Below are 27,062 nucleotides of genomic sequence, written 5' to 3' on the forward strand. Positions count from 1 at the left end.
GCAAAATTTTAAAGGGGGGGGGGGCTCAGATAGCATTATATTTTCTCCATGGAAACCGATTTCAGTACAGATTAGAGTTATTAAAATTTGTCATTTTTAATACTTGTTCATTAATGACTGGAGTAGAAATGTTTTGAAATTTTTGCAAAGGAAAAAGTACAAAAAGCTGAGAACTTCTAATTTCTAAGGGGATGCTTGAGCCCCCCTAGCCCCCTCCCCTTTCATATGGGCACCCATGAAGGGAGGAGATGGTCAAATATATTGAAAAAGTTATGACATCATTTACCGACACCTCTAATGCCGATTTGATATGGCCTACGTTTTTGTTTACAACGCGAGCATACAGATGGCAGCACCATGTCGTTTCGGTATCTAATCATTTCTTGCATGGAGGAGTTCCCATCATTTGTGCTGATTGATAGCTGCATCACCAAACGCCAAAAAACATGGACTCGCTAATTGAAGACATTGACGTGAAAGATGTAAGGTTTCCCACATCACTCAATAACGACGGGTCAGATGCCATGGTAAGTAGACTCGCTTAATTTTTATTTGTGCAGAATTTTTGAACCAAATACTACTTGGCAGAAAAAAAGCGTTGCAGGTACGAACAACTCTGACTATATCACATTGATTAATCCTACGCTATTAATCCCAAACAGGGATTAAGTTCTGGAAAATACTGTGCACAGGCCTATTCCTAAATTATCTTCAGCGGTTATCTTTATCCGGAACGAGCACAATGATTACAAGTAGGCCTGTCGTTTCAAATTTGACGGGGGGGGGGGGGGGGGAGGGGGATCAAAGGGCAAGGGTTCATACTCAATGCATATTATATTGATCAACAACTAAAACCTCGCTCACGTATTTGCAAATAAATTAATTTCTCAAAGCCAGGGGACAATTGCCCCCTCCTGACCCCTCACCCCTTAACTGAGGGGCCTAATACTCAATGCATATTATATGGATAAACAACTAAAACCACGCTCACATATTTACAAATAAATTAATTTCTCATAGCCAGGGGCAATTGCCCCCTTCTGACCTCTCTTCTCTTAACTGAGGGGCCTAATACTCAATGCATATTACATTGATGAACAACTAAAACCACGCTCACGTATTTGCAAATAAATTATTTTCTCAAAGCCAGGGGGTTAATTGCCCTCTCCTGACCCCTCTCCCCTTAACTGAGGGGACTAATAATCAATGCATATTATATTGATAAACAACTAAAACCACGCTCACGTATTTGCAAATAAATTAATTTCTCAAAGCCAGGGGGTTAATTGCCCCCTTCTGACCCTAACTCCCCATAACTGAGGGGCCTAATTAAAAACACAATTCTCCAATAATAATGGGAAATATTTAAAATACTTTGGTGCTACGCCGAAAATATTGCTAATAAAAGTCCATGTTTCATTTAATTACTCGTATTTTGTTAGCCTTGTTCCTTCAGCTGTGACCCAAGGGTACTTACAAGGGGTGAGGGGGTGGGGGATTATAGGTGTTTTAAATCTTATTTTGGGGAGTTTCGTTCTTACGGGGCTTCTTTGATTAAGAGATTGATTCGCCATCGCCTTTGAGGATGATGGGCACCCGTGTGTTATTTAAAGCAAAATTATTGCAAATATAAAAAATGTTGATGTTAATTGCACCAAATTTTCTTTCCCGTCGCCGGTGTCTCAGCTAATTTTTCGAATGCAGAAAGATAATAAAGTTTCCACATAAAAGAAAATTATATTAGTATAATTTATTGAATCAACAACAATGTGACTTATCATACATCATTAAAAAAAAGAAAAAAGAGCTATCCATAATGTCCCACTTTTTTACAACATTTATACACCCCCCCCCCTTTTTTTTTGTCCCAAAGTGTCACACGTCCCCTTACCCTCTCTCCTAGTCTTATGTCACACTATATTTATTAATGAAATATAGCGTGGCCATGTGACTAGGAGAGGATTCAAAAGAAAAGCGTGATGTCATATTCTTGTTACTCCTTCCCTCGACCTTATCACAAACTGTCACAATTTTACGAACCCCGCCTCCCCCTTAAAGAGTGACATGTAATGTTTTTTGACAGTATTCGAACTGAAAGTGCAACAATATGTAAATTACCTAGGTGGCGTAGTTGTTTTTCTACGGATATAAGCATGGACTAAAAGATTTGGAAAGGTGCTCAATTGATTTAATGGTTTGTTAGTCAAATTGACGCAACGCCGGGTCAAATGTATAATTCAGATTTATTTATCAGCTCAGTGAGCATTTTTTATGTTTGAATGTAACAGAAACCAATGAATGGTTTTTAACTTAATGTCTCTTGCTTTGCTACTCTGTTATCCACAAGTTTTACTGAAGTGAAGAAATGCAATTTGAACTTCCAGATTTCAGTCGTTGCCATACTTTATATATTTTAGGTATAAAAAGCATCCATATGTGACATACAGCATCCATAGCATAATGTGTATGCATGCAGAATCAACAACATCTATGAAAACTCAGCTGTTAAAGTTGATTCTAAGAGTTTGCATTGAACCGTAGGGGAATATTTTAAGTTGAATTTATATTTTTTCAGGATCTTAACTTACAGCATGCGAAAATAAAATTATTGGTGAGGGCAATGCTTTGGTAGAGGTAGGCAATGCAAAATACACGCAGTGATATTAGAATTGCAATGCATAAATAGACATATTAAACTGTCTGTATGCAAGTGCTGCGGGAACCCTGTGTCAAAGGGAAGAAGTAAATTCAAATTCTCAAAAGAAATTGAACCGTATACTTCAAAAAATTAACATCTCTACTTGAGTTCTCATCAACTGTCTCTTTTGAAAAAAAAAGCAACCCTCAGTATGGGGATATTTTGATAATTGGGAATCTGGCGCGGTCGTCTCACTTTGGCGTAAATAATTTGGTTTTGGTAACCCTGCGGATTTATAATAACCCTATGTAAATCGATATTTCCGGTCTCTTTGTTTAGATTTGCAAAGAAAAATACCTCTCGCGCAGGCGCTGGAGCCAAAAATTGACGCCAATGAAGAAAGATCGCCAGATTCCGAATTATCGATATCATCCCCTCAGTTTTAATTAATTAATTTTTTATTGTATAATTATTCAAAAACCTTTTTAATTAAGTACACTTTTATTGCAGTTATAGGGGAGGGTGGGGCAAGATGAGATACTTAACCAAAAAACAGCTGTGGGGGCAAGTTAAACTCATAAGTCAATTAGAAAACTATGTCATTATTATCTCTCAAGTATTATAAAAGTATAAAATTTGACTAAATATCCTATTTCCAACAGAAAAATGTTGACGCATGTTTAAATTAGATGAATCAAAATCCCATCTTACCCTACCAGGTGGGGTAAGATGAGATTCAGGGTTTTTCATAAGTCATAAAGATGAGCAGCTTCATCGTCCCCATCCTCCTCTCTTGCACACTATCAATGGACCTATTTCTTGCATTTGCAGCACCTAATCCATCCTTCTGTCGATTGGGAATATAAATGTCCACAGTAAAGGCATGCGACATCAGAAGGCTCAGACGACAATTAAGAATCGGATGGTTTCCCTTTAAGTACAGTTTTTGTTTTTAATGTTTTAGTCTGTATTCTTTTGTTTTTATCTTTTGACTGGCCAACTTTCGTTGCTGTACTAGTTGATGAGGTAAACGAAAAAATGTCATCCAAATCCCTTTTTCACGTTTCGTTTCTTCTTTTTCTTCTCGATTTTCTCCTCTTCCTGCTTAGATTTTTATACTTTCTTCTCCTATCTCTGCTTAGACTTTCCAATTTTCTCCTCTTCCTGCACAGATTTTTCCATTTTCTTTTCTTCTCTCTCTGCTTAGATTTTTTATTTTCTTCCGTTCCTTTTGAGCCTTCACCACAAAAAGTTCCTTTCTTTTAGTCCGCAAGAAGGTCTCCTTCTTCCAAAGAAAAAATAGTTTTCATGGGGTCCAAAGGCTTAACTAGATCTAAACGTGTAGTCTCTTTTATTTGATTGAATTTTTCCAGCTGTCGAAACCGTAAGAACACCTCTGTCCAATTGCTGCTTTTAGCTTCTTTCACGGGGGCCGTGGTAGCCTGATCGGTAGGGCATTGGACTCGGGGCCGGAGGGGCTCGAGTTCGATCCCCGCTGGTCGAAGACCCACCGTCGTCATTAAAGGGGACTGGGCGACGTTAAATATGCTCGTGGTCTCAATGTCCTCCAAGTGAAACGATACCTCTGGGGGTGCTAGTACCAGGTAGCTATTAGCTCTTGGTCTAGTTCTAAATTCTCATTAACTGTTCGATCCGGTGATGGTACTGCCATCTATCGGTATATAAAATAATGGAGGCAAGGCACTAGTATGCAGACCTCGACATAAATACAGTTGTAGTCAGTTGTGACTCTTGAATAGAATAGAATAGAATAGAATAGCTTCTTTCACTTTTCTATGAAGTGTAGCCCGTGGTACATTATAAGTTCGGGATGCTTTCTGAAATCCCATTTCTCCACTCACTATACATTCAATAGCATGTTGCATCGATTCTAGTGACCAAATTCCCATATTCGTTTTTCTTTTCACTATCTTAAGAAATCTGAAAAGAATAAAAAACAAATCGCAATACATGCGGGGTAAGATGAAATAGTATTCCATCATGCCCCTCGTATAATATCTCGTCTTGCCCCACTGACGCCATTTGGCGTGTTCACTGTCGACTCAAGTTCAGCTTATAAATAAAATTACATTAAATCACTTTAAATTTATCCTTTAGAGTTGCGGATTACGATGATAGGAGAGTACAAACGATTAGTAAAATCGTACTCACCAAACTACACTTGGAAAGGTGTTCCAACAAAATAAGAGCACGGCGAAACGCACGAAAATTGAGAGAAAAACTTAATGCACTGCAAATGCAGTGCACAAACTGGTTGATTCGACTAACATGGTTTCTGCTTCTCCTAACGCAACTACTTGACTACTTTTCCGCTAGATAATAGCACCCACCTTGCTAGGAGCTTCAGTATGTCATCTTACCCCGATATTCCATCTTGCCCCACCTTCCCCTACCTTGCTTACCAAAACTGTAACTAACCAAAGATAATACCGGTAATGTTTTCGAAACTTACAAATTAGTCAGTTTTACCTTCTAAAAGATCAGGGCACTATCAGGGGTGCCCCGGTGGAAGGCACGTCACCTTCCAAAAATTCCATAACTCGGTAAATTTTATCTGACGATACGGCAAATTTGAACGTAGTACTGCAAATTTGCATTTTTGTGAAAAATTTTATTGATTCCTAATGTTTCTTTTTAGAAACCTATTCCGTATCGAGTAGTGTAAACATAGTTCTTAAAAAAAGTCCTTTTGATTTTTTTTTTACCATTATTAAAAGAGTGCGCGACCCATCCTTTTCGTGCTCATAAAAAAGTTTTCTCTCGCTCTCCTGTAAAATTATCGTGATGTGACTTACGGCTTTCTGGCTCTGAGATACAGACAGGGCCTGATTACAGCACATACCAAATAGGCTGGGCCTTGGGCCCCATCTTATTAAGGGGCCCCAAATTACTTGAAGAATTATGCATAGCATTACAACTATGCAAATAATACACGTATTTTTAAAATACAGTAGAGTCTCAAAAATCCAAGTCTTACAAGTTCGAGGTTCCGCATAGTTCGAGGTGATTTATTTATGCTAAAATTTGGATTTTTAGTACCTAAAAAAAATGTTTAGATTAAAATCTGAAAATCGAAATCTTTTGCACGTGCAAAATTTCTTTAACTAAATTTATTAAAGTAATAAACATGGTATTGAGAGGTCGGTATCAACAAGAATTGCCAAATGGCATGAAATATTCGTTAAGTACTAGTGAATTAAGTGGATCATACATTAAAGATCAACTTAGTACGTTAAATAACTTGAAATTAAAATTGAATTCCCAGAATAAAGAACGTGCAACAGTCTTTTGGAATATCAAAGTGCAACTATTTTTGAAAAAGGAAGGGTACAACTTGGTGCCCATACGTAGATACAAACATCAGGAGAAAACTCGTCGAAATGGATTCAGAGAGTTTTAAAATGCATTTTTTTGGCTTTCTACAAATTTTCACATAAATACTTACAGTCATCATGAAAAAAGAAATTCAAAATTCGTTTAAGAGTAATCAAAATTTAAATTCATGTTGAAATAAAAATGATAATTTTTTTGTAAAGAGGATATTTTATTTTTTATTTTTTGGACATGGAAAAAAGATACACGTAGCTACGTTGTATGAATAGTGTAAAATTTCATTCCTGAAATATTTAAATAATTTTTCGGATAACCCGAGTTATCAGTAATCCGAGGTAGCATGAGCCCCAATTACCTCGGATATTCGAGACTACTGAAATAATACAAAAGTATTGACTTGTTAATAGGAAAAAAAAACTTCCTTAACGGAGAATTTTTATTCATTCTACCAGCAGTGAATTTACCATGTCAAAATTATGAGGGGCCCCGATGGAAATTCATAAATGCAAACGATAAATGATTTACTTAGTTCTGTGACAGACAAAAATGTCCCCGAAAATGCATTCCAACGAGTCTCAATCTTGTAAATCAGCCTTCTGTATTCCGCTACAGAGTCTTCAGAGGGCCTCCAAATTATTGTGGGCCTAGGGCCTCAGTTTTAGTTAGTCGGACCCTGGGTACAGATATGTTGGTAGATAAGTATGTGTGTATGCTCATATTTTACCATTCGGTAAAATTCGGTGTCTCATTCGGGAAATCGAGAACTTATCCCCTCCTCCCATAAATTTAAGTTCGGGGGCCCCTGTCCGAAATAAACCATTCAAATGCATACATGTGTTTCAGGGTTACGATAACCAATCGTCTGTGAGCAGGGCCCAATTTCCCAATAGGCAGATTAGGCAGCTGCCTAGGGCGGCAAAATTTTCAGGGGCGGCAAATTGTGCTTGAGCCACACATTTTTAAATGATTTTTTTTACTCTTGAAAGTAAAATATTAGCATTCTTTCATCTTCCAGACACAATTTTTTTTCTTGAAATCTAATAATAATAGTTGTTTTCACACATCTCATGAAATCAAATGTTTTCAATCATGGTAATTGATCAGCTATAAACAGAGATGCATCGAACTAAAATTTTTGGGAGGAGGAAAATTCTAATTTTACCGAATGATTAAACACGAGCTTACGCGCAAATCATACATACGTACATAACATCTAATGAGAAGGAACGTTAGGCATCATTAAAAAACAATTTTAAAATTTATAAAAAGAAAAAATAATATACTGCAATATTATCACCAAATTTTCCGAATCGTCAGCAAAACTTTTCGAATGAGGAATTTTTTGGGAGTTCGCAGTGACTTCCCATCGGTAATCTAAATTTCGGGAGCACTTTTTGGCGTGTTTTTGAGTTTTTGTTTCTCTTATGGGGGAGGGGGCGGCAGATTTCAAATCTGCTTAGGGGCGGCATGAAGCTAAATTAGGCCCTGTTTGTGAGGGGGAAAAATGAGATTCAGGGATATTTTCATGAGTCATCCGATTGTAACCCCGAGACGTGAATACAATTGAAGGGCTACGGGGAAGAACGATCAAAGTCTATTTTTCTAAAAACTTTTCTCAACCTATGGGAACACATAGATTATTACAGACAGTATTTAAGAGTAATATAATTCAGGCAAGAAGCATCATAGTGACTGAGGCAAACTTGGAAAAGATTCGAGACTTCAAGCTTAAAAACGTAATGAGGAAACTTTGTGGGCATGGTGGACTATGAACATTCTTCCCCGTGACTCTTCAGTTTAATTTACAGTCTTTTACTGTTCTTTTCACTGTTTTTTTCATTTTTACTGTTCAGCACAAAGGTATTTATTGTCTTAAATTAGAAGGGATTCGTTGGAGATGCAAATGACATTACCAAAGCACAATTACTGAATGCATCTTCATAGCTGCAACACTCCTCGTTTAGTAAAAAGGCCAAGTAATCACAACCAACTTGTGAGAAGCAATATCTAGCGCAGTGAGTGCTTTGTTTGAAAGTCCATTTAACGTCCCCTCCATCAGTTTTCCCAAAATATGATTCTATCCGATCAAGAGAGGATGGTCGTTAATAGCTGTGAAATTTCAAAAAGAATGTTTTTAGAAAATGCTGCACACAAACTTTGACATTCAAGTAAGAATGAAAGCTTTCACGGCTGGTGTCAATAATGTTGTTAGATTCCGGGCTGTTGTGCCCTGGTCTGAGTGTTGTTACCCCGTAACAGTGTTGTTACCGCAGGGTGACAACACTCAGACCACGGCACAACAGCCCGGAAGCTTACAACATTATTTAACATTAAAGTTTGTTTTGAGCCATATGCACACTTTTCTTCATCTGGTTTTTACTTCCTTTTACAACGAACTGATATGTGCATCACATGACTTCCTTTTACTCCAATTTAATGTCATTTCCCAATTACTGGCAATTTTCATGTGATTCAATAGTTTACTCTCTAAATATCAACAACAGTGGCCAAATTGAAACCAGATTTAAGAAAAAAAAAATTAAATCGCCAAATTTGTCGCCAAGTTGGCGACAAAACTTGGCGACCAAATGACTGGCGGTATATCGCCAGGTGTCTGACAAATTATAACACAACTTGAGTTTATATCGAAATAAACAATGATTTCCCCCCAAAAAGGGGCAAAGAACCCCCTTAGGAACATGCGAATACAACCAAAAGGGAAGGTGCACAACTAGATCACACTAGGAGTCTACGTACCAAATTTCAACTTTCTAGGACATACCGTCTTTGACTTATGCGAGATACATATACACATACACACATACGCACATACATACGTACATACGTACGTCACGAGAAAATTCGCTGTAATTAACTCGGGGGTCGTCAAAATGGATATTTCGGGTGTCTGTACGTTCCTAGGCACTTATCCACGTGTGATCGGGTCGAGAAAAAAACTCAACATTCATTCGGGGGTGAGAAAAAATGGAAATTAAGGCCGATTTTTGAGTGAAAATTTTTTTGCGAATACAATACTTCCTTTTTTGTAAAAGGGAGTAAAAAAGGAAGTATTGTAGTCGCGAAAAAAATTTCACTCAAAAATCGACCTTAATTTCCATTTTATTCACCCCCGAATGAATGTTGAAATTTTTTTTCGACTCCACCACACCTGGATAAGTGCCTAAGAACGGTTAGACACGCGAAATATCCATTTTGACGATTCCCGAGTTAATTACAACGAGTTTTCTCGTAACGTCTGTACGTACGTATGTATGTATCTGCGTATGTGCGTATGTATGTCGCATAACTCAAGAACGGTATGTCCTAGAAAGTTGAAATTTGGTACGTAGACTCCTAGTGGGGTCTAGTTGTGCACCTCCCCTTTTGGTTGCATTCGGGTGTTTCTAAAGGGGTCTTTTGCCCCTTTTTGGGGGGAAATGATTGTTAATTTCGATGTAAACTCAAGTGGTGTTATACGAGGCGTGTTTTTAAAGTAAGTTCGGTTTTTATATAAAAAAGGAACGAGTACAGATAGAGCTAAGTAATTTAGTGCACAAAAATCTACCACCCTTACGCTATTTTTCGACATTGCTCCCGTGATTTTCCAAGCATTTGTCATAGCGTGGTACAGGTTTTTGCATACCTATTCGTACAAAGTTTCCGCCCGTGTAGTCAACCATGAGGACTCTTACAGGGCTTTGGCTGGGGCGTTTTTGAACATCCTCTGGTCTGCCCTCACCTCGCTCGCAGCATCTTTCATTTGTTTCGGCATCTAAAGTCTTTCCAAGGTGGTCTGTGGCACAACAGCAATAATGAACTCAGAGAACATGTTATCCCATGGCTGACTACACAGGCGACAATTTTCTATGAATAGGTATACAAAAACCTGTACCACGCTATGAAAAATGCTTGGAAAATCACGGGAGCAATGTCGAAAAATAGCGTAAGGGTGGTAGATTTTTGTGCAATAAATTTCTTTGCTCTATCTGTACTCGTTCTTTTTTTATATCAAAGCGGAACTTACTTTAAAAATACGCCTCGTAATTTGGCGGACACTTAGCAATACATCGCCAGTCTTTTGGTCGCCAAGTTATGTCGGCAATTTGGGCGACAAATTTGGCGATTTTTTTTTAATTTCAAATACTGATTTCAATTTGGCCACTGTTGGTGATGTTTCGAGATCAAACTATTGAATCCCATTAAAATTGCCAGTAATGGGGAAATGACATTAAATTGGAGTAAAAGGAAGTCATGTGATGCACACATCACCTTGTTTTTAATTACTTTTTCCCCAATAGGAGGGGAATATTTCCCTAAAACCCTCCCCCAGAACACGACCTGTATTTATTTTATTTCGGAAAATAATTTTTAAGTATTTCAGAAATAAATAGGATGTAAAACGGATTTCAAAATTTTTCTACATCACTGAATAGCTGATTTCTGATTCCAGCACGTGGACCCAGACTATTCGTGTGCGTACGTAGTGGTGAGCACTTCTGGCGGCGACAAAGGGTACGGCTTCACCTTCACCATCGGACGAGGAACCGAAATTGGTAAGTAAAGAATAATAAAAAAGCTGGTCAGGGAAACCGGAAAGAGGATATAGGATCCGCACACAAACATCTGTCCATGCCTTCTATACTAATCCTATTAAACTCTATTTAAGAGAATTAGTATTGAACACATTATCACTCGACGTTAAATCCCGGTTATCACAAGTTTGCCATTTCAACTGCGCTTGCGTGTGGACTTTGCCGATTTCAAAAATCTTGCTCAAACTAATTAAAAACATTTTAAATTTGTTAATAAATATGAGATAACAGCAGATAAAAATTAGAAATTACAAAGTTTTCTTTGATTTATTTTTTAGGTCTCGGTAAAGATTGAGTTGTGCGTCTTAATTATGAATGGATTCGGAGTCTGATTTTTCTATCAAACAAATGCCCTTTTCAGGGCCAAATTTTTAACCTCAGAAGAGCGTACTCGAATTGCAGCATCACTTCTAATACAAAGCCGAACCCTCAACCTAAATACAAATGTATAATACTAAGCTATTTACGCCTAACGTAAAATATCCGCAAAAGACGGATATCTGCACTCATATTCCAATCATTTTTGAAGTACATAACATGTTTTACGTTTACGTGAAATAAGTATTTCCAAACCAATAAATATTGAAGTGTCATTTTTCTCTTTTCAATATAAAGATTATCAGTTATTCATATCCGTAGTTACATATAATGTATCCCGAAATCGCTCTGAAAATAATCTAATCGCATTCATTAATTTGTTGGGACTCTAGCTCAATCTAAATATAAACAACACGAAATCTTAAAACAGAAAGTTCAAAAAGCTAAGTCCGTGCGCAAGCGCAGTTGAAATGGCAAATTTGTGATAACCGGGATTTAACGTCTAGTCACATTATCCCTCTCATTTCTTGCGACATAATTCGAACAGCCTAATCCTACTGTTTGATCACGGATTGTATGTAATTCGGCAAAGTGCCAAGTAAAGACGATTCCATCTGAATGAATCTAGCAGGTGAGAAGGGAAAATAACGATGGGATTTTTTGATGCACGCGTTTTATTATGTCACTAGTGCCTTATTCATTTAGTGCATTCTCTAAAATAAAATAAGGGGAAACGAAAATAGTTACCATGGAAACAACAAAAAGAAAATACAGTAGAACCTCTCAATAAGGGACACTAAGGGGACCGGAAATTCTGTCCCTTAAATAGAGGTGTCCCTTCTTCGGAGGTGGATGAAATGATGCATGCAATGTATTAACTCGGTATAATTTCGTACTAAACATAAACTATTAGCATTTATGATAAAATGCTAAAAATGGTTTATACTGAATAAAATTCAAAAGTAATTAAATTTTTAATAATATTCTTTTAATTATTAAAATTTAATTAAAAATTTGTCAATGGTATGGTTTTGTAACATACATGAATTATTTTGAAGCAATTCCATGACTGAACATGAATGTACATGAACTTGTTTGATTTCATAGAATTTAAAATATAATACGACTTAAATTTCAATCGGTGTTCACCTTTTAATTTTTTTACACGAAGCTATTCATGGGCCGTTGATTAGCCTTTGGCTGTTAGCCTACTTGAAAAAAATACTAAGAGGAGAAAACATGCATGCAAATGTTAGCAAGAACTTCACAATACATCATATTTGTGCAGGATAATGTCAACTTTCATTAGTTGAATTTTAGATTCTTAAATTCCAGTAAATTCAATATTTTGTATGAGCATTTATACATTAATTGTTCTAAGTTTTCTCTGTAACTGTCCCTTAAATAGAGTGTCCCTTATTCAGAGGCAAATACATTTAGGCCCCAATTCAAAGGGACTGGGACCAGAAAAAATGTCCCTTAAATAGAGGTGTCCCTTATTTGGAGGTGTCCCTTACAGGAGGTACTACTGTAGAACATTTTCATTTCGTTCAGGAATGTAAAAGCAAAATGGCAAGCTCAAAACTGTGTTGTGTATAAATAAATCAATTTTTGCCGTGAGAATATGGATCGAATATACTTCAGATTGAAAAAAATGTTGCTCAGACCAAATTTTCATTTTTACAAAACTAAGGCTAAATAATACAGAGGCAAAAGTACACATCTGAAGGAAACCAACTAACACCCCTACAAACTAATAGATACGTCCATTTCCGCCTATAAACCGGATATTAGCCTTTCCATGTAATCGATGATCAAACAGTACACCTATCGTCTTAATAAATTTGTATAAAATGTCTTACTGATAAAATTGTAGTTCACCATACTGAATGATATTTTTAAGAAATATATTTGAGCACTTCATGCAGCCCATGGTTTCTCGATTGTTATTTTTTAATTATAAGTTAGTGGATTTAATGCTCTTAGTCCAGTTATTCAATAACAATAAATTTAGTAGCTAAAACTCAAAGAAGTAAGTTAGTAAGTAGTCTAGTGAGCGAAATGAAATGTATCCATTCGCGTAGAACTCTGACTCAGGCCCGTGTCCAGGATTTCAAAAAGGGAGGGGTTTAAACTTTTTCCCTTTATAACTTAGATTGTCAAAGGTAAACTAACTAAACATATTGAATACTTTTTAGTTCTATAACTAAGCTTCTTCTTCTTTTTTTTTTTTTTTTGTTAATGATATCTATTTCTTTTTATTTATTAATTTTTTTTTTTAATTTTTATTTTTAACTCTTTGACAATTTGCAAAAGTGGAAAAAACTGAATACATAGTTCTTTTATGCCACCAAATGCTAGTTACTTTCTTTTCTTTTTCATCAAATAATATTAAACAGGAATTTAATGAAAATATTAATTTTACACCAAACAATTGCTGTTTCGCATAGAAACATACTTCTAATACGTGAAACGACAAATTCACCCAACACCAAAGGCGTATCCAAGGGAAGGGATTTGGGGATACATTCTTTTCCGAAACTCAATAAGTTTTCCTATTTTGGCCATGAAAAAACCTAATAGTAATAAGCAAAGTAACCATTTCCCCTATCCCTCTGTTTTTTTTTTTCTCTCTTTTGGCTATATCATTGTCTAATACTCCTTTTAAATAAGTTTTCCCTGCATGCTCAGCATTGCCGGATTCTTCAACCATTTCTTTTTTCAAACATTTAGCAATCAAGGTGCTTGGGAATCCTACAAGGAAAGTGCTAATTTTTAAAGGAATGCCGGGGAAATATTAAAGATGGTGATCACTGTATCATTGCATTAACTTTAAAATTAATTAAAACTTAAAATACATTTTGAAAAATCATTTAACAATTCATTGTTGTTGTTGTTTTTCAATGGGAGGGGTTTAACCCCTAAAACCCTCCCCTTGGACACGGCTCTGCGTCTGACTTCACTACTAGTTTTATAATCCGACCACGAGAAGTTGAGCTTTTGCTTCACCCCGTTTCAGAATTGTCTATTTTCGTGAAGGGGCGATATGGAGAGAAAAGTTGGAACGGAATTTGCAAGTGCGTCATTGGTTCCATAAACTGAATACGTCACTTTGGACTTTACGAAAATTAGAGCCGCTATATAGATAGGCTGACGCATCATCTTAAGTTTAGCCATTTTGGATCGGATTTTCATTGTTGCACTGTTAGGGTTACCAGAGCAAATTTTGGATTTGGCCAAATTTGCCGAAAATAATACTTCATTTAATAAACTATTCACGTGTCTGTGCCGCTAATAATTGCTCACAGTGAACAATCACCAAACGCGTTAACTCGCCAGAAAGACAACCACTCAAACACGCGCTCCGATCCAAAATGGCTAATCTTAAGCTGATGCGTCGGCTCGTATATATAGGGGCCTTAAAGAAAATAGCCGAAGAGGTAAAACATTTTAATTTTGTGCGGTAAAGGCAGTTGTCTCATTGGACAGGTCACATCCTACGTAAGTGGGTGGGTCTTGGTTTCACTTCTTTCAGCAGCCATTGGTCAGAGATAACAACGCATCTGATAATTATTTTCAATTGAAAATTGGCTCGAGTAGGGTTGCAATAAAGAATGCAAGGATTGTCATTTTTTACTTTTTCGCCTACTTAAAGCAGTTATTGCCGCAACTTAAATCTTTCAGGTCTAAATAATCACATAAAGAAAATATACAAGGAGTAAATTTTTTTTTTCATATCGCCAAAATGTTGCTTAACTCCAAAATATGGCACGTGTCTTTTCTTCCTCCGCTACCTATTTTAAGGAATGAAACTTAAATCTTTCAGGTCTAAATAATCACATAAAGAAAATATACAAGGAGTAAATTTTTTTTTTTTCATATCGCCAAAATGTTGCTTAACTCCAAAATATGGCACGTGTCTTTTCTTCCTCCGCTACCTATTTTAAGGAATGGACCCTTTTCTCAAATGATTGACAAGGGTCTTTTGTCGGACTATAAAACAAAGTGTAATTATTCATTTCAATTATGTAATCCAGTGACTGCAGCACTTCTATTCTATTCTTTTGTTTCAGTGGTGACAGCGGTAAAAGCGCTATCTTCGCTGGTCATCGGTCGATCGCTGTCGTCCATCTTCGAAGATTTTGCCAAGTTCTGGAGGGAGTTGACGAGCGATTCACAGCTCCGATGGGTAAGTCAGAAACTCCTGAATGCTATAAAAAATAAATAAAAAAGATATTAATATATATATGTGTGTATATATATATCTAATTTGAATTCTGACTCTTTGAATTCGAATTATGTTTTTCGCAATCACGAGTTGCGACAGGACCCTACTCATTGGGGGCTATTGTTTCTAGAAACGGTTCATGTCCTCAAAAACCTGCCCCTCCTCCAGGTCGGTTACATGTGTGTAAGGACTTGTTTGTGTGTAGACGTGTGTGTATGTAGGAGTGTGTGTATACAGGACATGGACGCCACCGCCTAGGAGGAGGGGATTCCGGTGGACAGTGCTGCTAGTGGAGGCTAGGACCAGAGGAGTAGCTCCGTCCTCCGGCGGACGGCGGTGCTGCAGAGGCCCCTGGTCCATTCTGAAAAAGGAACCGGACATCAAGGACGGTCAAATGAAAGCAATAAGCAATCGTGATTGCTCAAAAAAAAGCTTTCTTGCAACTTAAGTTGACATTGACGTCACGACGCGCACACGAAAAACAGAGTTAACAGATAAAACGTTATACCCCGTTTACACTGACCCAGACATACTAGTTTATTTTTAAACGGTGTTAAAGTTAAACCGCGAGCCTTCACTTACTAGCTACCTGCTCTACCTACTTCGCTAATAAGAGGAGATCGCCGCCTGAGCTGTTATTGGCTGGCGCGTTTGATTCAAATGGACAAAATGCTCCACGCTGCTTCGCTTGTAGAATTGAAAATATTTGACAACTAGAAAGTCGCCCATCAAAGTGTGACGGGTGAAAATTGCTTCTACTCTTCTACAGTTGAACGAAGCAATTGCCTGTTTGGTTATATTTCGATAGTTGAAATTTCAATCCTAACACCAGTATATTAACCCTAAACTCCAGCAGATAGCGTTCATTATTTTCGTTTCTTTGTTCCCCTGAAATGAGTCTTACCAGTATTAAGTTATCGGATCGAGTTCAGCCTTGTCACAATAAAACCTTTCCTTGCATGTTAAACATAAGCAAAACATATTATCGAATTATCATGCCGCGGCGCGAGTTTCATTGTTGAAACATGCGGGTTACTTTATCATCGGCGCTATTATTTATATGAGGATTGACAGAAATCATGACAAAAAAAGGTTACACATGAGTGTGTTTAGCTTTCTAATTGGATTTCTGAAGTGAAGAGCGTAATTTCACCCGAATATCGGACAAGACTCCAGGAACTACCGTATTACACCGCATTATTTGGCATGCCGGAAGAAATCGAGGTTGACCAGCATGCCGGGAAATTCGAATTTTCCAGCATGCCGGATAATTTGAGATTTCTTTGCAACAAAACAAAAGTAAATTTTTCCATTCAGTTCCAATCAGAAAGCAAACTGTTGTGACTACGATTCGTTCATAATTTTTTTTTAAATAAATTATTTTTGGTTCCTTTAAGAGAGGTAAGTTTAGTTTTTAGTTAGTGAATAGCTAGGGTAAATTCATTAGAACTGGCTTAGGGTCGATAACTTACTGCTTAAATATATGAAATACACCGCCAGCTCAATCATTTCTAGCCGATTACTACAGTTTCGTGCTTATTAGCACTCTTCAGCCTGGCATAGGGAAGTGACTGAGTTGGAGATGGAAAACCTCTTAAGGAAGCCAAGAGTGCCAAACAAACTTTGTTTGGCACTCCGCCAGTTTGTTTGGCACTCTTGTCTTCCTTAAGAGGTTTTCCATCTCCAGCTCAGTCACTTCCCTATGCCGGGCTAATGAGTAGTAATAAGCACGAAACTACAGTCCTCAGCTGGAAATGACTAAGCTGGCGGTGTATTTCATGTATTTCTGCTTTAGCCCTGACTAATGGGCGGTAATTTACTGAATATTTACTTTATTCAAATGTTTGCTTAGTTTTAATTTCATTTTTTTAAAATTATTCATTATTGAATAATATTTTTCTTGTTAAAAACAGCAAATGATATTATCAGTTAATATTTTTACAAAATTAAACTGTTTATTAATACTAATAAAGATATGTACAGGACTTATATTTAATTTTTAAGCTGAGCATATATTTTTTATATTATTATTTTTTTTTCTGAACCTCGATTTTTCCGGCATGCCGGAAAGGACCAGGCAAGTGTTATTGAAAATCTGGTGACCCCCCGAATTTTGCGGCATGCCGGCTAGTGCGGAGTAATACGGTATTTCCTACGCTTTGCCTCCGCTTATTTCTCCATTGTCAAGTAAGCTTGCAGTCGAGTATATAAGATAAGATAAGATAAGATAAGATTTATTAACAAAACAAAATACACATACTGTTAAAATAAAATAAAGTAAAGTTAAAAAACTTACAAATTATAAAACATAAATTACAAACGTCATAACAAAACATAAAGAAAATCTTGACTATAGCTCAACATGAGTTAGTAGTAAATTCAACACTAAAGAGCGCCAAAGGCACTGTCCGCAGTGTTTTTTAATTGGTTTAGTATGGAGTACAAACAAAAATATGTATTAACAGTAATATTTACAAATTAATTTTACACAAGTAATAAAAATTTTACACACAACAATAATTTGACTGTTTGACTCCAGAAATAAAAAAAAACAATAACTCGCATTGAAACATTCAATAGTATAAAAAATACAATACAAAATCCCCCCCGGTTGGCAAGTCAGTATATTTTATCAGCTAAAAGTTAATTATTGATAGAATGTCGTTATTTTGTATATATTCATTGACCCCTTGCTTACATTTTTTGAAGTTCTTCTCATTCCTAACATCTTCCGTTAGTTCATTAAACAGCCGCGGTGCCAAGTAAAAGAATTGCTTTTTAATAATCGTTTTATTTGGTTTTATAACTTTATATTGTTTACCTGAAATTCGAGTTTTTTATTGTTTTTCATCAATTTCAAACCAGCTATTGTTGTTATGCAAGAAATACAGTATTCTCTGTGCATATATTTCTCTGATATGGACTATTTGATGCAGGATGTCCACAAAATAATGACGTGGATATGAACGTTATTAGTTAGGTTAGTCCAGTTAGTTGTGAAGATGCAGCAGTTCATCAAATTTTATGGCTCTTGGAATTTTGAACCTTCGACTCCCGACTCCTACTCCTTTGCCTCAAAATCGGTCTGACTCCGACTCCGCAACCCTGATAAGGATAAAAAATTGCAAATTACTGCAGACGCGTGTTTCGAGTTTACTAAGAACCCCTTTTTCAATGCAAAATATGTGCCCTTATGAGTGAAAAGGCGTCCAACAAAGCTTTTGTCGGACGTCTTTTCATTCATTCCTTCATTTATTTCATCCTTGATTACATCATCAAATTCGTATTTTCGCAGACAGAAAAATAACTCCTCGCATATCAGTGTTTTAATTTCAGATACGAAATTTTCCAGATTTATCTTCATTCCCACCTCATCAGAAAATGGAATATCCTATTTCTTTTTTTGAGCAATCACGATTGCTTATTGTTCTCATTTGACTGTTTTGAATTCCTATGATTTTATTTTCCCACCAGCACCCTCTGCCAGCACCACCGCCGCGTCGACCGGCCTCACGATGCTGCTCCTCTAGCGTCCATATCCTACACGCACACACATACACACACTCATGCCTGCGCACAGACACAAACACACACTCCTAAACACATACACACATACACACATACACGCCTACACACAGACACAAACACACACACACATACACACACTCATGCCTGCGCACAGACGCAAACACACACTCCTAAACACACACACACACATACACACACACGCCTACACACAGACACAAACACACACTTCTAAACACACACACGCATACACACACGCCTACACACAGACACAAACACACATTCCTAAACACACACACACATACACATACACACCTACACACACATACACACACTCATGCCTGCGCACAGACACAAACACACACACATACACATACTCATGCCTGCACACAGACAAACACATATGCCTACATACACACACACGAACGCCTACACACACACGCGCGTACACATACACAGCACTGCGTACACAACACGCACACACATGCATACATACACACCCACACACTTGCACCTACACAAACACACACACATGCGCCTACACAAACACACACGCGCATTCATACACACACACGCTCGTGATTTCGAAAAACATAATTTGAATTCAAGATGCCAAAAATTCAAATTAATATAATTTTTTTTTGTTGCACATTTCAATAATCAAAATGGACAAACTACGTGATTTCACATTCCTTTTGATAATATGATTAGAAGCATATGATATTATGTAAATAATATGTCCGCTCTAAAAAATTAGTTCAACTCATTAGCAAAATTCAAATCATCCCCCATTTTCTAATATAGAATGAGTATCATCGAAGTAACGTAGTTCTTCTTCTTTCCCAGGTGGGCCCAGAAAAAGGTGTAATCCATCTTGCGACAGCAGCTGTAGTTAACGCCATCTGGGATCTATGGGCTAGGAGAGAAGGAAAACCCCTATGGAAACTCCTCGTGGATATGGTAAGAAGTTTTATGGTGCGTCGCGCGAGTTTTTTTACACGTAGTGAAATAAAATCGTGATCATTATTTTATTTCTAGAGTCCATTTATTGGATATTTCAGCTGTGGAAACTTAATAAAAATCTCAACTCAAAGCGATTCTTTCATTGCGTAAATACAAGCATTGTAGTAAAATAAAATAATAGCTTAAACAACTAAAAAAAAACACGCTTTCGTAGCAAAATGATCTAAAAAGTGAAAAATAATCTTTGGATGATAGTAGTTGACCAATCACTTAATTTTAATGTAATACAAAAAAGCGTGGGGTGCTGTCTATTTACATTTTTGCTTGGGCAACAAATGGAAGAAATTCAAGACAACTGATATGAAGCCCCCACGCTTTTTTGTATTACATTAAAATTAAGTGCTTGGTCAACTACTATCATCCAAAGATTATTTCTCACTTTTTAGTTTATTTTGCTACGAAAGCGTGTTTTTTTTTTAGTTTTTTAAACTATTATTTTATTTTCTTCTTTTTCGTTTAACTTGTTTTATTATATACTTTTATTATATACTTGTTTTATTATATTCATTTCAACATTGTTCAAAATCTTTTATGCTAATCCATCTCAGTCATCAATGTATGTGTGCGGAAATCATATCTACATTTCTTCGAAAATTTGAGATGCATTCGAATAAAAGTTTTTTTCAACAATGGTCTGATCAGCAATGAATTTCCAATTGAAGGCTCACCTAAATTTTGGCATGAAATTAGTTAAAAAACAATTATATTTCACGTTCTAATTACCTTGGAACATTGGAACAAATTTTTTCTGATGCAGAAAAATGAAAGGTTTTTGTAGTATTTTTAAATAATTTTTGCGAGCATTTTTAAAACTATCTTTTTAAATTTTTCCTTTTTCACATTTTGAATTTATGCCAAAATATTGATTAAAATTGGAGGAAACTAACAATTAAAAGAATAATTTAAATTGATTATAGAATATTGCCTTGTCATCGGGTCTGAGGTCGCGTGCCAAATTTCAAAAGAATCCGATCGCAGGAAGTGGACGAAATTTGAGCTGCAAGATTTCGTTACAGGATACATACCTACATACATACATACATACAGGCGAAGCTAATAACAGCGTGTTTAATAAGAAATAACAACGTCAAAAAGCTCAAATTGCAGATTACTGCAGTAACTACTTGCAATAATCAGCAATTTGTGCTTTTTGAAGTTGTTACTTCATATTTTACTTTTTAGCAACAAGGTATTTATTTATCTTAGAACCGTTGTAAGTTCAATGAATTGCTCTCAAGTAGATTGTTTCAGGGAATCATTTTGTGGTTTCACCAGTGGTCAATTCAAAAACGTTTATTGTTTGTTAGAATAGCTAAAGGCAAGTGCAGATGAAGACTACACTCACGGTGTAATTTTAACCTCCTATCATTTCTGGTACTTTTTTTTCCTTTCTATTGATAAGATAAGAAAAGATAAGATTTATTATCAAAAACACACATACATAAGAAACATTAAGCAAAATAAAATAAAGTTGAAACATACATCGAGAATTATAAAACATAAATTACAAACGTCAATCACAAAACATTAAGAAATTCTTGATTACAGTTCAACATGAATCAGTAGTAAACATTCAACACTAAAGAACGCCAAACGGCACTGTCCGCAGTGATATTAAATCGGTTTAATTTAGAGCACAAACACATAAATATGTATTAAACAATATAATATTTACAAATTAATTATACACAAGTAGTAAATATTTCACACAGAACAATAATTTGACTGCTTGACTCCAGAAAAAAAAACACAATAACTCGCATTGAAACATTTTATATTATAAAAAATACAATACAATATCCTCCCCGGTTGGCAAGTCAGTATATTTTATCAGCTAAAAGTTAATTATTGATAGAATGTCGTTATTTTGTATATATTCATTGACTCCTTGTTTATATTTTTTGAAGTTCTTCTCATTCCTAACATCTTCCGTTAGTTCATTAAACAGCCACGGTGACAAGAAAAGAATTGCTTCTTAATAATCGTTTTATTTGGTTTTATAACTTTATATTGTTTACCTGAAATTCGAGTATCATATTGTTTTTCATTAATTTCAAACCAGTTATTGTTGTTATGTAAAAAAATACAATATTCTCTGTGCATATATTTCTCTGATATTATAGATTTTCTCTGACTCTTGTTAAATAGTATCGTTTTTATTAAATTCTTGTTTAGATCCATAAATTATTTTCAAAATTTTTGCATAAGTTCTATTTAAATTGGTAAGATTTGTTTCATAATCACCTCCCCACGCACAAATACCATACGTAATTATTGAGTTTATCCAAGCATAAAATAAATATCTAAGAAACTTTTTCCCAACTATGTTTCTCAATAGATAAAGCCAATGTATTCGCAACTCCAGCGCTCGAATACGCTACCTTGCGGTGATTTACAAAACTGCCGGAAAAACTAAAACTTTGCCACGTTGCGTTCTATGTGTGTCTGTTGACGTAAACACAGGCAGTTTGTTCTGAGTATTTATTAACGCAATCGATGTGTCTTAGTTCGATTTCTGTGGCTTTCAGCTACAGAAATTGTTTAGTCCCTTAGTAATATTCTCGAGCTTCTCAGAATAATGTTAGTTTTCCTTATTTCCTTTTAAAATGTGAGTTGATTGAAAAATGGTTAAAGCGAAAACTTTGGATTAACAAACTTGGATAACGTTATAAAAGGTAAAAAAATTTATTGTTTTGTATGAATTTGTAAGAATATGGGGTTTTTTTAAATCTTAAATTAATTTAACTAACCATATTTTACAGCAGCATTCAGTTGAAATGGACAGTATGCAAAATATTTTCTTGAATATATTATCGTAGAACAAAATGAAAAATGTTTAACCGAGAAAGAATTTACTTTATTCCTTTTATTCTCAGCTGAAAGGTTTCGCCAAATTTGTTTAGGGTTATAGTTCAGTATTGTGCGAGCAAAGTAACCTTGGCGAGATTTAGCGTTTTTAGTTAAACCATTTTAATTTTTATCATGAGTGGAATAAAATGGTAGTAAGATTACAGAATTCGATAAGTTAAAAGAAATAATGGTCATTCAACTAAAAAGAAAACTACTTCCATATTTCCGTAAGAATTTTGTTGATGATTTGCATAACATGACATAATTAAATCGTAACTCAGAAATTAGAAACATCGAAACAGAAAAATTTTAAATTAACCGATTCGGGAATTTGAGAGAAATAACTCAGCTACAAATGCAAAACAATAAGCGCTAGCCAAGCAAGGCAAAGAAGTATCATCTTCTGATGATAATAATTCGTAATGTCATATAATTAAATTATCTAGCATTAATTGTTATTCTTGTCAGGTCACAATTATTATTTAGTTTTTATCAAGAATTGATAAATATCAAATTCAACATCGTGGAAATGGCTGCTTAGAACTACGAACTACGTAGTTTGCATTAATGTTTGACGTTTAGTAATGCTTCTTGAATTCTCATTTCTTTCTACGTGGGCCAAAATATCCTCAGGACATAAAATATTGATTTAAAAAGGATAAAACAAAAAAAATCATACATACGAACAAAAATCACAACACTTTTAGCATTTTCTTCGTCACCACGTGCGTTTGTTTTAGTTTTTTCGTCCGCCATTAAACAGTGACTGCAGTACCCCCTATAGTTCGTTGGAGTTGCGAATTCTACCTCTTAATGTCTTCACAAGTTTATCAATATAGCATTTTCATTTTAAATTTTCATTAAAAGTTATACCCAAATAATTCATATTTTCCACTCTTTCTATGGTAGGGCAGGTTACAGTTATTTATTGCTCACTGATTTTACGAGACATCCTGTACGAAGTAATATTTAATTCTAATTGTTCGTGGGAAAACATTTATTACTCGGAACCTGTTGAGCTTGGGGCTTGTGATTTAACCACAATGGGGTTGTTTCCTTCAGTCAAAAGTAGTACTTTTAGTCACTGAAATTGATAGAATCAGCAAAAAAAAATAACATGGACCCAGAAAATTCTTTCATTTTTCCCAACAGTTATTTTTTTATCAATTTTTTTAAATGTCCAATTTCGCAAACAAGGCGTGGTCTTGATGACGTCACAAATGATGCTCTTTGGCGCATTTTGTACCGCGTTTCCACGTTATGATAATCAAGAAACGAATTAAAATTGCGCTCTACGCTCGCTATCAACCATATCGTTGCCAATACACGTGAGTAAAGATGCGAATTAAATATTTTGATCTGTGAATGGCAACACAGAATGGCATTTCATCATTTGTGATGTCATCGGCAAGAAATGTAAATAATGAAAGCGCACCGATTTAAGCAATTTTTTAAAAATATTAAACTTAAATAAATTATTTAAAACATGGTCAGATCTTATGTTTTTAAGCATGCTCTTTCAGAAAAAAGTACTTTTAAAATTTTGGAAACGACCCCATTGGTCGAACTTAACGAGTGCTATGTGCTTTGCTTACAATAATCTTTTATGGAAAAAATTTCTTGTAATGCTTTTTTATTAAAACCTGTTTTATTTACAGGAACCGGAAACCTTAGTCTCTACTATCGATTTTCGATACATGTAAGTTACCCTTTTTTTTCTGATATAAGCTATTCTGCTTCTTAAAATGCTATCGCTCTTAATAGTTGTAACGTTCTGCGCACTAGTTTCTAATTCATTATTTTACTTATTTATTTCAGAACAGATGCTTTAACAAAGGAGGAAGCTTTGAGTAAGTCCCATTCCCATTATGGCTTTTGCAAAAACAATTTAAGAAAGCATTTCCCACTGGTTTTTCTAGTTTTCCCCAAAGATTGAATATGATTTCAATGAGCCTTTTATTTAGCAATCTTGAGAGTACTAGGAAAGTTGACGGACTTTTTACAGTTGTTTTTCTTCAGACTTTAGATTTCCTTTTCAATCCTGATGTGACAAAACCACAAAAAAAAAAAAAAAAAACGTCTATATCAACGATGTCCATAGCACATTTTAACAGTTTTATAGGACTCACATTTTAAAATTCTTCAGTTAAACGTTCGTTTACATGGATTTATGCTGGTTCACATGTTAATACCTGTAGTGCAGATTGTTCCAAGAGGTTGGAGACAAACTTTTTACGACACAATAGCAGGGTTCATACTCAACTTTGAAAGTCAAAAGTAAGGAGTTTTTAAGGAGTTTCGCAGGAGTTCATTATATTTTTTAAGGACTAGTTACCTGTTTAAAGATGTATTTTTTACAACTTATTTCAGAAAAAATATGTACAACTCTAATATTATTTACTTTTGTTTTCATACAAAACATTGAACGCACAAACATCTAAATTTATAGTAAAATATGCATTTACTGCATTTTCTTTGATGTGAGCTGCCTCGGAATCAAATTCAAATACAAGGGGGGGGGGGGGTATATAAAAGAATTTATAGAAGCAAAGAAAAAAAAAACACTTTAGAATGGTACTTTAACAAATCTACAAGATGTTATTTTACAAATAACTATCTACATAATCGACATAAAATTGGAAAAAAAAAATTCGGATGTGGGGAAGAAATTTGTCTAACGAAAAAATCGGATTTCCGGTATTAGCAGACGAATAATTCGGAATTTTGGTAAAGTTAGGTACAACGTAATCACTTCTATCGGATTGGCGATAGAAAAACATCTTAAGGTCATGTAGAATAAAAAAAATAAGGAGTTTGTACGGAAATAATAGCAAAATTCAGGAGTTTTAAGGGCCCTTATTTTCTTTTCTTAAAAAGCAGGAGTTTATAAGGAGTTTGTCAGGAGTGTACGAACCCTGAATAGGTATTGTTACTACCTGAGCCTAATCAATCATCGGGCTTATGATGCCCGACCTAGGGACCTTCTTGCTTAGGGTCCGAAAACCTTATACACCAGGGGCGCCGACTTGGAAGAATTATTGGGGGGGCCGGATGTCACCGGGGTCTAGGGAGTATGTTAAAGAACGGAACCCCCCCCCCCCAACCCCGTGTATAATTTATACAAACAAACAATATGTGACATGGCATTTTCGAAGTAAAACAATCTAAAAATTGGTACACAAATTTTCTGCTTCAATTAGATCATGTCACTTGTCTTAAGTGAGGGACAATTTTACAGTTCCATTTTGTGGGGAGCCGTGAAGTGCCATGGTACTATACAAGGTAGTGTACTTGACTTGCATGGAAAGGAACTCCCAGTGGCACCGATTTATAACAACTATTGGGGGGAGGGTGCCATAACGGGGGCTTTGCCAGGGGAAATTTTCTAAATTTGAGATAAATATAGTGAGTTTTAAAGCTTTTTAAGTACTTTAGAGTCATGTGATCAACATTAAAACCTCAAAAACTCGACTCTCGGTAAATCGACACTCTGAGAAACTCGACAAGCCAACACATTTTTTGGCTTTGAAAAAAAAAAAAAAAAAAACACGCATGGTATTTTCGTAAAAAGCTAATTTAATTTACAGTAATAATTATGCTTTTAGTCTATTACAAAGCAGTGAATATATAGCACTGAAAAGATTGAAATGATATTTAAATAAATCTAAACTATCATTAAAAGAATGAAGCTTAAAAGATTGCTGTCACACTTTGATTGCTGTAAGAGAAATAACTAATTTAAGCTTGCTTTGAACAAGGCTGAGTTCATTAAATAAAAATAATGTCTCAAAATTAATGCTTTAATAGAGTTTAAAAAGTTATTACAGATTACTTTATTAACTCTAATAACAGAAGAAAACTATCACGCCTTCCATTTAATACAAATCAAACCCTGATATATTTTTTCCAGATCAGCAACACTTAGATGAGAGCGACGCCGGTGACAGACTTCACCCACAGGGTCGAGCACTGGGACAATTTTTATGAGTGCTCTCAGCATCGTAACACTATTATTATTCACACCACTCGTTTTCAATTAACCTGCTTACCACCACAATAGTTATTTGTTTTAATTCATTACTGAATGTATTTTACAATGTAACTATCTTCAAACAAGGAAAGTAAAAAATGCCAATATAATTTTGTGATTTTAGAAACCATAATATGAAAAATAATGTTCTTAAATTATTGAGGGGGCTCTGCCCCCCAAAACAAACTATTGAGGGGGCTTGGGCCCCCTCAAGCCCTATGGAGTCGGCGCCACTGTTATACACCATGTAAACAATTATAACTTTTCCTGCATGAAAGTAAAAGTTGCTTCCATCTCCCGATTTCCCGTTTTTTACTATTTTCTCCCGTTTTTGCAGGTTTTTCAGTCAATCATTAAAGAGTTTCACTTTCTTCTCAATAGATGGCGCCCTTTTCTAGTCAACCAATATCAGGGAATAAGAATTTTTCCAATTAATACCTCATTTAGTAAAAATTAAGTTTTTGGAAGCTTTCCACATTACATGTTCAACGAAGCACATGCTTT

General features: G+C 35.5%; 1 protein-coding gene across 1 annotated transcript in view; it reads left to right on the forward strand.

Annotated features, from left to right (window-relative positions):
- Window positions 1–411: 411 nt before the first annotated feature.
- LOC129216876 (mitochondrial enolase superfamily member 1-like) overlaps window positions 412–27,062 on the forward strand; it is a 53,678-nt gene continuing 27,027 nt past the window's right edge. Inside the window, exons 1-6 of the mRNA XM_054851090.1 lie at window positions 412–527; window positions 10,443–10,545; window positions 14,976–15,091; window positions 19,502–19,615; window positions 24,187–24,227; window positions 24,347–24,378. Of these exons, the coding sequence (XP_054707065.1) occupies window positions 447–527; window positions 10,443–10,545; window positions 14,976–15,091; window positions 19,502–19,615; window positions 24,187–24,227; window positions 24,347–24,378 (487 nt within the window). The 5' untranslated portion in view covers window positions 412–446. The remainder of the gene's footprint in view (window positions 528–10,442; window positions 10,546–14,975; window positions 15,092–19,501; window positions 19,616–24,186; window positions 24,228–24,346; window positions 24,379–27,062) is intronic.

The sequence above is a fragment of the Uloborus diversus genome, chromosome 2 (assembly GCF_026930045.1).
Source record: "Uloborus diversus isolate 005 chromosome 2, Udiv.v.3.1, whole genome shotgun sequence".
NCBI classification, from domain to species: Eukaryota; Metazoa; Arthropoda; class Arachnida; order Araneae; family Uloboridae; genus Uloborus; species Uloborus diversus.